General features: G+C 46.6%; 1 protein-coding gene across 2 annotated transcripts in view; it reads right to left on the bottom strand.

Annotated features, from left to right (window-relative positions):
• The window catches only part of DSCAML1 (DS cell adhesion molecule like 1), a 285,411-nt gene that overhangs the window by 230,988 nt on the left and 38,166 nt on the right, over positions 1-16,257 (bottom strand). For both annotated transcript variants that reach the window (XM_088456013.1, XM_088456014.1), the window contains exon 2: positions 9,663-9,980. In XM_088456013.1, coding sequence (XP_088312139.1) covers positions 9,663-9,980 — 318 coding nt within the window. The remainder of the gene's footprint in view (positions 1-9,662; positions 9,981-16,257) is intronic.

Genomic DNA, 16,257 nt, shown 5'->3' with positions numbered 1-16,257 from the left:
ACACACATACTCACCTAGTATCCCTGATGACATAATGTCCCCTTGTCCAGAAGAAATCCATAGGGGTACCTGTAATAAAAAATCCATACTCACCTCTCCTATGCGATGTTCATGCCCTCTTCGGTCCCTGTATGCATCCAGGGGGTTAAAACCAAATAAACTAAAAACCCGAAACCATGCTGAACAGGAGGAAAGGTATGTGTTTACACATACCTTTCCTCCGCGCGAATGACTGGGGCACATGTGTGCCCAGTCATTGCAGGAGCCGCCAGCCAATCAGCGGGCTTCTTCGTCGGAGCTGCTCGCTGATTGGCTGTGTGCGGTCAGCCTGTCTCCTCCATAGACTTCAATGGTGTCAAATCTCCATTGAAGTCTATGGTGGGAAATGCTACAATGATGTAACCACAAGGTTCATCTCAAGTAACCCTGTGGTTACATATTTGGATACAATGTAGCGGACAAGGGGACATGATGTCATCAGGGATACTAGGTGAGTATGTTTGATAGTGAGTGTGAGTGTGCATGTGTGTGTGCATGTATGTTATAATAAACTTTTACTGACACGGTGTGTGTTGTTTTCATTTAAGTATTTCATTGGCTGTGGAACTACAGGTACCAGCGGGACCGTAATGCCTTGCATGCTGGTGCTTGTGGTTCTCAGTAGTGATGTCAGTGGGAGTGATTTTGGCTCTGATAGAGCCAAAATCACTCCTGGCCTTGCGGTTGAGAAACCCGACCACAGGGTTTCACTCGCAAGTCCGATGGTCGCAATGGTCAAGACCATCGCGACCATCTTGTTGTACGCTCGTATATGCTGTGGGTGGTGACCCACAGCTATACGAGCGTCCAGGAGGACGCTCCATTTTAATGGAGGTGGGCCCTGATTCAGAGCGAGCGCTCTGGTCAGAGCGTCCGGCTCTGAATCAGGGCCATAATGGATACTATACAGTATATATGCAATAAAGTTCTATATTTAATTACTTCTTTCTGTAATGCAGTGGTTCCCAAACTGGGTGTCATGCTAGGGGTCACTTACATGGGAATCAGTATGATTTACCGCCGGCCCTCTTCCCCTAGCCTAACCCTAAGTCCCCCTCGGGAGCTCCTAACCTAACCCTCCCCCCCTTCCCACCCCGCGGCTGTCCGTGCCCGGCTTATCTTTGATCGGTAAGCCGGGTGTCGAGCCCCGGCGTAGGTCTAATGACAGGCGTCAGGATTTTGATGCCTGTCATTTGAACCTTGCCGGGATTAGGCAGTCGGGAAGCCAGCGGTCGGCATTGCGACCGTCGGCTTCCCGACTGCTTCCCCTTACAGGGGTGCAATGGGATGATGACCAAATCAAATTATGTATGGCCAATGTGATAGGCAAGACCAGTGCTGATGGCTGCAAAATATAAAATAGGTATATACACAGAAACACAACCTTGTCCACCACCACATAATAGTACCACATAATAGTAAGCGAAGGCTGGATAAGCGTGAGACTATGTAAGAATACTGGTGTTTTTTGCTGTATGGCTGTTGATGACAGCCTTGTTGCTGGGCAGTTTTTGGTGCTGTCTGGTCAGCTGGTTGGTAGAGCCAATGATATTGCTTGAGGGAGTGGTCAGATGATCAGTATATAGTGGCTGGTTTGCATGTAGACAGCCTCTTATTTCTGGATCTTTGAAACCCACCATCTCACCCGTTACTGGTTTTGTTGTGTCACACTAACCTCTCTTTTCCCAATTTAGGGGAGGCGCAGCATAGCGGGAGCATGCTGCAGCTCAGTGGCTTTATGTGGTGCAAGATAACTTTGTGGGGGCACTTGCCCTCGATGAACCCTGCAAATTTCTCCTTCTCCGTGCGGGGGGACCCGGGCGCTTTTGCACGGAAGCGTCTCGGATTGGCCCAGGAGGGAAGTGGGACCCTCGCATCGTTAGTGTGTCTAGAGGGGGGACGTTTCAGTCGTTCCCCGAGTATTGGAGCAATGTAAAAGCTAGAACTGAGCCTGCAGCGTCTCTTTGCCACCCTGGTTAGGTTAATTAATTAATTATAAATAAAATCTGTGACCTTTTAGCCAAGCTCTTGTTGCCTGTATCGTTATTTATTAGTTTAAGTTAATTAAGCTTGATAAGGTTGTTAATGGTTAGAAGCAATAAACCAATGTATATCTTACTGACCCTAATTATGACAGGTAAGCACAATTAAATCATAGGAAACATTTGGCCTAGGCGTGCAGAGAAGAACAAAATGCTGATACTATAGGGCCCCCTGACTCAAGAAAGTTTGGGAACCACTGCTTTAATGTATACTCATATGGATGGGGTGCTGTTATGCAAGTCCATTGGTTCCAATAGAAATTCATGTAAAGCATGATAAAGATTGTACAGTGTATAGAGAGATCATACAGGTGACGTTTATGAGCTGAGTTAAACTCCTGGGTTTCTCCACAACGACATGTACGCATACTATTTCAGTCGGTGTCCTGGGAGGAGATGCCTCAAACTTTCTATAGAGAACAAAAATGGAGATGTCCCCCATATCAGTCAATCAGCTTCTAGCTGTCATTTATCAATCACAGTTTATTTAATGACAGTTAAAAGCTGATTGGTTGCTATGGGCAACATTTTCTCTTTAGAATATTAGATACATCTCCCTCCCTGGTCTTTGTCACCTTCCACAGTGAAGCATTCATCTCAGCTACCTTGGGTCCTCCATAGTGGAGGTTTCTTCCACAGAACAATTGGCACTGTCCTTGAGATGCGTTTTTCATTTTGGCAGACATATGGAGATTTAGTGAAGGTGGGATATGTGTTTATATGGGAATAGCAAGAGAAGGAGCAGATTAATGCCAAAAACCACCCTTAGCAGTGGGAGCTTCTCAGCTACAATTCCATCACAATGGGTCACCAGACCAAACACCCTCTTTCCTGCATTTTACTTATTCCGCCAGTTGGTTAGACCTTTCTGTCAGTCCCCTGAAAAGTCTAAATTTGTGTCTAGAGTATCAGAACACCACGCTGAGACACATCCAGTTATAGGCTCCTGCTGTATACTTTTAGTGCATTTAACAGGGATAATGACATAGCAAACCCAGTAACTGAACATACTGTATAAAAGTAGCCTGAGTTTACTCCATATTAATAATAAAAACTTCTCCATATTAATAATAAAAACTATCCCTGGATGCATACAAAACAACCCTGAATTCAAGTTACACTAGGCATGCAATTAATCAAGAACACAAAAATAAACTACATACAGTATACTGTTATTCCATGAATGCTTACTTTTTAAAGTGTTCCCATTTTTATATGCCTGGTTCCCTCTCTACTGTAGGCAAATGCAGGAGTAGCAATAGCTTCATCACAATACAAAAGATTAAGGTGGGGGTGGCAAAGCTCGTTTCTAATGCATCCCTGACAGTTCATGTTTTCCAGACTTCCTAGCTGGTGCACATTATTAACCGTCACATTTTAAAAGATCCATAGTCGGTCCATAACACATGAACTGTTAGGGGTCCTTGAAGGACGAGTTTGAGAAACATTGATTGGATAAACTGCAAATCTCAGATTGTCTGGGAGCAGTGGCGTAACTAAGGGGGCGTCGCTGGCCCAGGTCCAGGACACTGGTGGTCAGTGTAGTGCAGACCGCACGGAGTAACAAACGCCGCCGCCGCCGGCTAGTACACTCCAACTATCTGGCGGCAGTGTTTGTTTTGGCAGTCAATGAGAGTCAGACAGACTCTCATTGACTGCTGTGCTGCGCCTACTGCCGGAGCCAGGCTGGAGCTTACTCATGAGCTCCATCTTCCGGCTCCCCCACAGTGGGTGATGGGAGACATCTCTCCCATAATGCAGAGCGGGCCAGCCCGGGAGGACAGACGAGCAGACTGCGGCGGTCGCAGGAGCGGGTATTCACTTCAGGTGTTTGTTTTTGCTTTTTTTCTTGTGTGTCTTTGGCACTGCTGGGGGGGACTACTGGGGGGCACTAATGGAGACACTGCATCGGGGGGACCGCTAATGGGGGCACTGCATAGAGGGGACTACTATTGGGGGCATTTTATTAGGGGCACTGCATAGGGGGGGACTACTACTGGGGGAACTGCATAGGGGGGACTACTACTGGGGGCACAATATAGGGGCACTACTGGGGGCCCTGCATAGGGGGGACTACTACTGGGGGCACTACTGGGAGCACTGCATAGGGGTCTAGGGGCACTACTGGGAGCACTGCATAGGGAGGACTACTACTGGGGGCACTATATAAGGGGCACTGCATAAGGGGCCACTACTGGGGGCACTGCATAGGGGGGGCTACTACTGGGGGCACAATATACGGGGCACTACTGGGGGCACTGCATAGGGGGGACTACTACTGGGAGCACTGCATAGGGGGTCTAGGGGCACTATATAAGGGGCACTACTGGGGGCACTGCATAGGGAGGACAACTACTGGGGGCACTGCATAGGGGGTCTAGGGGCACTATATAAGGGGCACTACTGGGGGCACTGCATAGGGAGGACAACTACTGGGGGCACTATATAAGGGGCACTGCATAGGGGGTCACTACTGGGTGCACTGCATAGGGGGGCTACTACTGGGGCACTGTATAAGGGGCACAGCATAGGGGGGATCACTACTGGGGGCCTTCATAAGGGGGACTACTACTGGGGGCACTGTATAAGGGGCACTACTGGGGGCCTTCATAAGAGGTACCACTACTGGGGGCACTGTATAAGGGGCACTACTGGGTGCCTGCATAAGGGGGCCACTACTGGGTGCCTGCATAAGGGGGACCACTACTGGGGGTACTGTATAAGGGGCACTACTGGTGGCCTGCATAAAGGGGACTTTTACTGGGGGCACTGCATAGGGGGGCCTGTATTAGGGACACTACTACAGTGGGCAATGCAAGAGGGGCACTACTACTCGGGTCATTAAGGTGCATATATAATGGAGAGGAATGTTGCCAGAGTGAAGAGAAAGGGTTGTGTCGTGTTGACATGCCCAATTTTCCAGTGGCCACGCCCCTTGTGGTATGTGACCACGCCCATTTTCCGGCACACGCACTCGGGGGGCGGAGATCCTTTTTTAATTTTGCCCTGGGCTCCATATACCCTAGTTACATCAATGTCTGAGCTGTATCAAGCCTTGGGGACTTATGTAATAGGGTGCGATCTGGTGCCGCTGTGGGAACTCCTGTGAGTCTTCCCATATTTTTAAAGCGGCAATCATTTTAAAGGCAAAACCAGGCTGTTTGTCTGGTTTTACCTTCTATTTGTCGTTTATCTAGCTTACAGGGGAATATGTATCAAAGCTTGTGGAGAGCTAAAGTACTAACCAATCAGTTCCTAACTGTCATTTTACAGGCTGTGTTTGAAAAATTAGAGATAGGAGCTGATTGGTTGGTACTTTCTTCCTTTCCACTTTATCTGTCTCCAAGCTTTGTTGGACTGGCCCACGGGGTACAGGGGAAATCCCCAGTGGGCCCCACTGCCTGAGGACCCGCTCCCTCCTCTAGGTGTCAGGTTCCAGACTGTTCACTCAAATTATACATGGTTACTGCATTAGGTTGCTAGGGGGCCTGGTATAATACAGAATATAAAGAGCTCTGGAATGCTTGGATTGGCAGTCGTTATGGCCTGTGGGCTACAGATGGCAAAGTTTACTGGGAGATGGATCTATAAGATTCCTCCCCGACAATGGGCAATAGCACATGGGTACTCTGATGACCCTGCATTATACTTGCCCACCATCCCGGGACGGCCTTTCCCTGGACCCCACACCCTTGCAGTGTGGGGGGGGACTGATAACGTGTTTCCCCCCGAAACGCGTCATCATGGCCCTGCTCCCTTCTTCACAGTCCTGGTAATCTCGGCATTGTGTAGCGGGGACCACGAAGATGCGCGATCATGTGGTCACACTCTCCCCACTTCTATTGATGGGTAATGTCTCTAGCTACACCCCCATGCCACGCCATGCCCCCCCCTGCTATGCCAACCTGGCTGCCCCCTCCTGAATGTCGGCAAGTATGCGTGCATGCAATGTAGCAGGGCCGGCCCCCCGTACCAGGATGTTAAGTGGTCGCATTAGCGGTTACTTTACTTTTACACATGACAGGAATGGGCTCAGACCCTGTATGTGCTTTTAATAATCTGATTAACCTTAATTTCTTTTTGCCGCAATAAGCAGCGATAAGAAATTATAATTATATCAGGTTTAAAATCCGATAATTATTAAATATACCCCTAACTCTCCAGCCGTTGCTGGTAATTTGAATATTCCATGCTACAAGTGAAATGCTTTTCAGATTAGTGTGCAGTATGGCCAATTATTGTAAATAGTCAAATTACCCTATTGCTGTGTGCAGTCCATAAAAATTAGCAAGGATGGTAAATACGGGCTCTTGATGTCAGAAAACAGGAAGTTCATGGCACTAACACATTGTAATTTATCTCTACCTAAGATTATTTTTCATTCCTCTTTACCAACTTCCATTTTGTATTGTTTGGAAAACCAAAAACAATTTTTGTCCTTCTCTGAAATTGTAATATATATTGTTATTGTCATTTCTAACTGGATTGACACCTGGTGTAATATAAACTATATCCACTGATCCAGATAAACAGCCTGTAAGTCTATCAGCAGGTGAGAGATGAGAGTACAGATGTGACTGGTCTCTCCCTGCACTGACAAATACGGCGTAAAGGGAAAATATACTGTTTATAATTTTGGTTCATGTCTAGCAAAACATATGTCATTATGCTCCTGAGAACATTATTATTCTGCATATAAGCATTTTTTAATATGAATGAAAGCCACCATATTGCTTACTTACCTGTCGTAAAGGGATTGGGTACGGGATGCCAGTGCTCGGGATCCCAGCGGTCAGAACTCCAACGCCGACACCCCGACCAGGTTACAATGCCGATGCCTAAAGGTAAGTACTCCTAACCCTACCCCTCCCCATCCCTCCCCAGTGCCTAAACCTACCCTCTCCCCCTAGTGCCTAAACCTAACCCTCCCTCCCCACACCCTAAACCTAACTCACCCCCCCCCACAGGCTAACCCTCTCGCTAGTGCCTAGTGCCTAACCCCTTACCCTAATCCTCCCCCTAACCCCAGTACTTACCTTTGGGATTCCAGCAGTTGGGATTCTGACCGCATCTCGTCGTAAAGGGCTAATTACTACAATTGCTCAAAGGAGCAAATGTGCACTAAACCATGACAACCATTCATATGTTTGCTTTTATAACTAGCAATAGACAGATAAAAGCTAATTGCTGATTGGTTGATATGGTTATGTTTTTTTTTGCATTGAACTGGTTCCCCATCCTCTTGAACCACGTTATGGGAAACTATTTTATTATGTACCTGGCATACTACAGCACATTAATGTACAGACTGACCCTCGTAGACGGACAAGGGGATTACGGATTGGTTAAAAGGGCTGTTCTAACCACTAGTATGAAAGGAGGGCTGGTAACTGATATAGGAGTCAGCTAGAACATCTAGCAGAGATGCTGCAGCAGTGACAAGAGGTGTGTACAGTTCCTGGGGTCAGCGAAAAAGCCTAATAGAACCCTCCAACAACTGGGGACACATCATTGGTGTGTAGAGGACATTTAGGGCCTGCTTCACCAAGGATCACAGATGCTAATACGTATGCAAACGGCCGATGTTTGCTTTCTGCGCATGGGTATGCATTACAATGCGCGTGCGCAAGCGGCTCACTGCGAACGGCAAAGTGATTGCAGAGATCACGCTGATTCATTGTAAAGTAACGTGATTGGCAGGAAGTGCCGTTTGTGGGTGGTTACGGGGAGTGGTCGGCCGAACGCAGGAGTGCCAGTGCGATTGAACGCGATTACAGGGGCGCGCTTAAATTAGCCACTGCGATGCCATACGTAGCTTGAGTGCTCACTGCGTACAGGAAAGTCAGCAATTTCTAAGTGAGGTCTGACATGCCTTAATTGTGCAAGTGGCTCCGATGGTACTCGATGGTACCGATGTTTTGGCTGGATTGCAAGGTATTATGGATGTGCGAGAGGGGAAGTGGGCATCTGCATGCTGTCCATGCCAGTGCTTTGAATACTCTCGCAGCAGACTTGCGTACGTGATTGCAACCGCGAATGCATTAGCGATCCTTACCAAATCAGGCCCTTAGTCAGTACACCTACACACTGGACATTTACAACTAGGGTAATACTAGTAACTAACCCTGATACTAATGGGAGGGTGCCCCCTAGTGGACAGGTAAATGCAGTAATACCCTTTTACTGTACAGCAATAATCCAAAAAACCCAAATCTTATTTTGAAAGTAATTTGCCAGTATAATATCACATCCTGATATATTATACTAGATCCACGTTTCATGCACTTGTGCACTGTTGGTACAGGTGGCACATTATTTGGTGACACAATTGTTAAAGTATGTATGTATGTCATACTGTATGTAAAACCAGAGTGGTGAAGTGTAAAGTTAATTACAGATATTTTCATGGCACATAGCAAACACTGCATACAGATGTGTCCTCACACATCTAGTCTCAGTATGCCACGCAGCGCGACTTGCCTGGCTTGAGTGAGCCGCCAGGTCCCGTGAGACCCTGCTAATGCCAGGTGTCTTTTGTTTGCTGAAAATGCATCTAAGTCACCATGCAGTGCGACTAGGACGCACCAGCAGACTGTGGGCCTGATTCATTAAGAATCCCTATTGCGATCGCAGCTCCGTAATCGCACACAGCTGTTCTGCGAAAATATGCTAATGATTGCCATTGCAATGCTGTCGAAATGCCGCACCGGCTAATGTATGCACGCTCATGCAACGGCGTTCAAACGGACAGGCACGCCTGCGTTTCTCCAACCACTCCACCGTCACCACCCCCAAACGCTCACTGCCTGTCAATCACTCTGCGATGGCTTACCATGGTCTATGTGATCACGATGCGATCGTAGTGGTATCTTCGCGCACTGCGATACATACGCATGCACAGTACGCAACAATCGCCCGTCTGCGTACGCATTAGCAATAGCGATCCTTAATGAATCAGGCCCCTGTGTGCACCTGAGTCTGTATATCAAGAATAACGGAACTTGGAATGAAAAAAGCTGCGGCCGCTACATTGTAGCACTGCGTATACAGATTAAGAGACTCAGTTGGACAAAGACATACCGGTATCATATATAAAATGAATCAGCACAGTCTGCTGGTGCGTCCTAGTTCCATCGCATTGCCACTTAGACGCAATTTCGTAACAAAAAAAAAAAAAAACACAAAATGGACGCCCGGCAGAGTCTCACGGGACCCAGCGCATCGAGAGTGGCTTTTTAGCGAGACTGCAGAAAAGATGTGTAAGGACACATCTGTATCTTCAGCTTCTTTACAGAATTTGCTGTCCCTTTTACTATCAATTCTTGTGACCTACAGTATATGACCTGACACAGCGGATGGAATCACTGTCCTATACAGAAAATATTCCAAAACTCCAGGAAGTATCCTCGTGGTCACAGCCCACTGTGTATGTTTCTGCATATGTATCAGATATATATTTTCTATAAATCTTTTGGCACGTAACAATTTTTTGTTTACTTTTAAGACACCTGTACCCCTCATTGGGTTTGGTGTCCCACTAAACATATTCCAGCAATAACCATTAGCCGCTTCTCCACTTACCAGCCTTGACGCGGATGTTCGGACTCCGGATTTTGCCAGCGGAGTTCTCGGCTGTACAGAAATAGTCATTGTCATGTATAAAGCTATTGAAAGCGGACTGGGAGAAGGGGTACAGCTGGAGTGTGCCATTGGCGTGGACATGCCTAATGTGTGGCACGTCGTAAATATCATCTCCCGTCCCCAGGTACCATCGGAGGGTGGCGCTGGGAGATCCAGCCACAGGGCAGGGGATGAACACCCCCACTGTGCTGGAAAATGTGATCTGTAGCAGGGAAGTATTCACAAAGTATAGACTTGTACCGGCATCCTCGGAGCAAGCTGCAGAGAAAAGAAATGAGATATTAGTGAAAGGAGAAGTCAAATATCATCAATTCTAATAAAACACAAAAAAACTCAATGATTCTCCATAAAATAGGGCTCAACAAAAACAAAAATTAAACGTTAAAGCAAATATAAACTTACTTACACGCAGAGATCTTTGTCACAATAACTGACTGTTGTATGGTTATGAGCCTTTGAGCCCATACTTGCTTACTTTTTTTCGGAGCGTGATAATACAATTCCATCATCATGGCCCCAAACCTGATACCTGATGCACAAAGCCGGACATTATGTTACGTATTGAGTCGTCAAGGCCTGTCCTGCCCACTTTCACAACAAAGGGAAGTGTGAGGAAGGACGACTCTCCTGGGAGCCCGTAAAGAGTGTAGGCAAGTATGGCAAAACCCAGGACAGCAACATCTGTCACACACACCTTGCTGGTCCACCTTCCCCGTGCATTTTCTAGGCCTTACCTATCTTTCAGTATCTCTCACCTGCCCCTGTGTGTTCTCAATGTCTGCTTCCATATCTTCCCATCACCACATGTTCCTGCTGTTTGCCTGACAGGACACGTGCAAGACTAGCAGCCTGGATCATTTCAGGATCAAGTGCATGAGGGGGGGGGGTCACCTATCCAGCCCCGGAGCCCAGGTCAAATTGCTATGACTGTTGCTCTATCACTGGTCAAATTCTCCCACGGCTATCCTTGATTGTAATCAGATGTAGATGTAATCAGGGCCGGTGCAAGCTTTCTCGGCACCCTACTGAGCCACCACCCACCACCGGCATCATCTTAGTTCCATAGCTGCCACCTGCATTTAGTACAACAAAAAATGCCTCTCTCAGACACATCCTTAATATTGTGATGGGCAGACGCTGTAGCGCCCCCCAGATCCTGGCGCCCCTAGGCAGCTGCCTAATGGTAGAGCCGGCCCTGCATGTAATGGGTATCTCTACTTAGTATGTTTTCACAGAGCACCAATATTTCTATTTGAAAGGTTCCAGCTATAATCAAATCCAAATGCTATTACAAGTACAACACGAATCAATTAAGATATGTTGGAATTATGGTCTTTTCACAGCTGAAATTTTTTTTTTTTTTAGATTTCTTGTACAAATATATAAATGAAGAAGATGTAAAATGCTCCGCAATCTCTTTTAGTATGCCCGAGAGGCTGCTTACTGCTGCCTAGGTGGAGCTGACTCTAATTAGAGGTGAATTATGGACACTTGGCACCTTTGTGAGCTATGTGTGGTATTTTTGTATTCTGGATGGATAGCAAAGATAACGGAAGTATGGGTCAATGGTTACAATGTGTCTGCTGACGTGGGTGTATGTGCTCACCAATGCAGGTATATCACAGGGAAATTGTGCTTGTTAATGAGAGACTACAGATAAAACTGGTTTTAAGATATAATATAAAGCAAAGCAAACAATTTTCATTACAGTGCCCAATAGACCCTGGCCACTAGGTCTCCATGGTGACTAAGGGGTCTATTTACTAAGCAGTGTTAGGAGACAGAGTGAAAAGTGATAAGGTGCCAGCCATTCAGCTCCCAACTGCCATCTCACAGGCTGTGTTTTACAAATGACAGTTAGGAGCTGATTGGCTTATCACTTTCTTATCACTTTTCACTCTGTCTCCTAACACTGCTTAGTAAATAGAACCCTAAATTAGGGCTCCCATTATTAGGCTAAATTAGGGCTCCCATGCTTCCTATTAAGGTCCCAAACAAGGTCAAAGAGTTAGATCAACTATTCCAACTTGATTTGCTAATTTGGATTCATGAGGAGATTAAATGATAGGAAAATACGTATGGATTTGGGGTGAAAAAACAATAAAAATACTGTTCGGGGAAACCGGGAACCTTGGGAGGCCTAGGGATAAATTTACTAAGAATCGAGTCTGATCGAGATAGTTTGTTTTTTAAACTCGATTTGCATCGCCGAAACTCTGGTGATTTTCCGTTTTTGAACTCGCAAATTTACTAAGAAGTGAGTTTAACTGAAAGTGAGTTTTCCGATGGTGAAGCAGATCGAGATTTCTCCCCCGAGTAGCAAGTTTAGATGAGATTATTCACCCGAGTTGCAGTGTTTCTCTCTGCAAAACTCTCCCGAGCTAGCAGTCTGCACATATCAGTGAGATATATGAAGGCTGCTTGTGTGTTGTACCTGTAAAAAACGGGTTAAATGTAAAAAAAAATGACGTAGGGTACCCCCAAAAGTATAACCAGCCCCGGACTGCTCAGCCAGTCCTGGTTCCTAAAATTATGGGGAACAAAACGAGTAGGGCCAGTGCATAGGGTCCCCTATATTTAAAACCAGCACCGGATCCAAACCGACCGGGGTGTAATGCCACAGCCAGGAGACCCTATTACTGGGTCTCCATGGCCAAAGCATTCGCACCCCAAGCCAGTCAGCTTAAGCCGGGCATCTCAGGGGAGGTGGGGAGCCCCACAAGAAGGGGTCCCCCCCTCTCCAGAAACCCCATGCTTGGTCTGAAACCCGGGGCTCTTGCCCACACCTCTGGGCTGTGGGTACAGGAGTAATAATGTGTTAAATAGTTATAAACTATTATATTTTACAGTGGAACTACAGGTGCCAGCATGCCTGCCCTTTGGCACTTCTGGAACTACAAGCACCCGTACCTACACTGTAAAATAAATAGTTAAAAAAAGACAGTACACACACACCGTCTAATGTAAAACTTTATTTAGCTACCTCACTCACACATACTTACCTGTTGCCAGCTGATCTATCCCCGGTGATAGGGTCTCCTGGCTGTGGCAATACACCCCGGTCGGTTTGGGTCCGTTGCTAGTTTTAAATATAGGGGGACCCCTACGCAATATTTTTCCCCCTATATTTAAAACCAGGACTGGCCCTGCAGCCAGGTGCTGGTTCCAAAATTACGGTGGAACCCTACTCGTTTTGTTCCCCGTAATTTCTGGAACCAGGACTGGATGACCAGTCCGGGGTAGGTTATGTCTTTTCGGAAGGGGACCCTAGGTCATTTTTTTAAATATAAACACTTTAAATTAAGTACACATGCAGAAACATACACAAATCTCACTGATCTGTGTATGTTTCTCCCAAACTTGCAGCTCAGGAGGTGGAGTGTTTGAAACTTCAATTTCTCTGCGAGTTTGCTACAATCTCACCCGAGATTGTAATCTCGATTCTTGGTAAATTTGAGAGTTGTATTTCTTACATGAAAAGTACTTCCAAGTTGCACAATGGTGAGAAGATGTGATCTCACCAGAGTCTTATGAGTGAGAATAAAGAAATCTCTCCCAAACTCACCAGTAAATTTGCGAGATGAAAAACATGCCTAAACTCACCTGAGATTGTCATCTTGCCCAAACGCGGTTCCCAAACTGTGCGCCGTGGCACCCTGGGGTGCCTTGGGACACTTGCAGGGGTGCCTCAGGTTGGTGGTCCAGCACCAAATGAAATTATTTATGGTCAATGTAATGTAATATGTGGTCTAACAGAAGTGCAAACCTGTCCTCCACCACATAACTGAACCTAAGGATGACAGGTCTGCACAATTTACTTCACTTTACTACTATGCTACATTTTTTTCTGAATTTCTTAATGAAAGACTTTTGGCTTAGGGGTGCCGTGAAAACAATGCTGATACTCTAGGGAGCCGTGATTCAAAACAGTTTGGGAACCACTGCCCTAGACTAATGTAACACAAAAAAGTGTAACTAAAATTAAATATATGATACATTTTCTCCTAAGCAAAGTGTCATAGGGGCCTATTCATTATCCTTTATGGGGCCGTTACATGTGTGGAAATGCTAAATTGCAAGTTTTAAGTAACGGGCCCATTCATCATAATTTTCGGAGTTTGCTTGAGAGAACCAATACCATTTTTAGATGCCGTTGGTTACCGGAGCACCACATCTTCCTATGGGATGGAGGTCCAGGGTTGCGTAGAGGGATCCGGGTCTTGCCTGTCAGCGTCTGACTAATGTTGGTGCATTTTGTGGCAAATGGGGGACGGAGGGCATGTGAGGCAATTTTGGAGTGAGTGAGAGGCCTGTGTGGCATGTACAGTAAATATATACTCTGCATACATATAGATAATATAATTATAAGGTAATGGGGGGGGGCCTAGTGACGACTATTCAAATATGCTTGATTTGTGGAACTTTACTGCAAGAGGGCGGAGTCTAATGCCTGCCCACCTGCATATACTCTCTGGACTTCTCTCGCAAAGGTAACTACAAAAAGTGGTATATGTATACACTTCCATGCCATTGTTCCTGCCAATAAACTTTGAGTTCTGCTCTAGCATGTATTTGACAGATGATTGGAGTCACCAAATATATATCCTAAAAAGATATGCTTTCATGCAGGGCCAACGCAGCTGCTTCCTAGGGTCAAAAGCTGGTGCTGTGGGTGCAGCGGGGTCCTAATTATCGCTTATTCACTCTAATATGGGTCCACAAGGAGTCCACAGAATGAGCAAGACAAGAAAACAGTGACGTACAGTACAAAGCATTGCAGGACTAGGACAAGGTTTCTAAACATTGCTGCATCAGCGGACATAACACTCAAGTAAGCAGCAGGGTTAGCGTTCCCGCTAGGCTATTTTAGTAGGGTGCCGCGCCCTTCCCTATTTCTAAAGGGCAAAAAGCACCCTGTCCTCCGTCGCGGCGTCCCGCTGAAACAGCCTCCGGCCCGCGGGTGGGGAAAACTGAGGTGTAGCGGTCACCGCCGGTGAATGGATGCCAGGCGCATGTGCCGAGCATCCATTCACACTCTTAGCAGCGTTTGGGAGCAGCCTGGCATGTCCGTAAGTGCCGGGCACGCCCCCAAGAGTGACGAAAAGGGGACGCGTCTTAAAGACACGCCCCCTTTTCCTTGGCCACACCCTTTTCGGACAGATGTACCCTTTCTCTAGGTCCGGCGTCCTGCCCGACACCAGACCTAGAGTGAACAATATATAAGTAATGGATGGAAAAGCACATAAGGGAAGAGCTTATCCAAGAGCTGCTCGTGAAAGCTTATCCACCCCTACAATATCTCAGATGGGGCTGTGATTATATCCACCACAGAAGGGAAGTACTTTGTACCCCCCCACCCTCTCTCTGCCCCTTCTCACAAGCTACAGTACAAGGTTACTGGTGGAAACTGCACGGCTCTATAAACTAATTTTTTCTGTTTCTAACAGCACTATAAATGAATGGTTTATGTCCACACCTTTAACACATCTGAATCCATAAGGGAGTTGGCAAAAGACAGAAACCTGTGCACGCCTGGGGTTTGTATAATGTTTGCAATAGAGCAGCTGGCAGGTGCAGCAAAGATAAGAGGGGTTAATTATTAGAGGTAACATCCCCTGCCGCCCTGCTCTATGCTAAAGGTGGGTACACACTGCAAAGATATATCTGTAGATCGAGTGATCTGCAGATATATCTGTAGATGATGGCTGTTCATATGCACTGAACAACCATCATCGTCCAGGCAGCTGTGGGTCCCGCTGGCCAGAGGTCACGCTGTGACCCCCTCCCCATGGCTGCTGCTGCCTGTGTACAGGCGATCGGCACACTTGCCGATGGACAGATATATCTGCAGACATATCTGTCCATCAGCTGTGCAGCACAGCCGACGCAAAATGTCTGCGAACGACGTCGTTCACAAACATATCACTGGTACACACTGGCCGACGGGCACCAGATATATTGGCCGATAAATATATCTGCCAGCTTAACACTCTCACAGCAATATAAATTGGTCAGCCGGCCTACCCAGTAGCTCATCAAATTATATGTTTTCTGTAGATGTGTCCAAATACACCTATCTTCAAATCGCACCACATAGCAGCTTAGCCCCGCCATGCGACTTTTTCCTAAAATATGCGTCACATGTAAATTGCTACGTTATACCAATACATTGTGACAAAAGAATACTAATCCTATGTACTTAGGGCCTGACTCACTATGGAACGCTATTCTGCTTATACACATGCAACGCAGTTGCTAATATCAGCAGTGCTATTTATGTTTGCATTCACATTGTGATCGCAGCCTAACATAAGGATGCCCACTTCCCCTTACTCACATCCATATACTAGGGGAACATAGCGAAACCATCGGTAACATCGGACCCACATGCACATTTGCACAAGCCCTGACCTTACTCAGAAATTGCTACCAGCCGCGCACACTGTCAGTGCTATGGCTACTTACAGCCACACAGTGGATAATCTATGCACGCCCGTGCAACGACTTTGAAACGCACTAGCACGCCTGCGTCCGC

Source organism: Taudactylus pleione, unplaced genomic scaffold (assembly GCF_031769625.1).
Source record: "Taudactylus pleione unplaced genomic scaffold, aTauple2 ptg000683l, whole genome shotgun sequence".
In the NCBI taxonomy this organism is placed as follows: Eukaryota; Metazoa; Chordata; class Amphibia; order Anura; family Myobatrachidae; genus Taudactylus; species Taudactylus pleione.
Note: the sequence above shows the minus strand (reverse complement) of the source record. Positions and strands in the feature narration are given on the sequence as shown.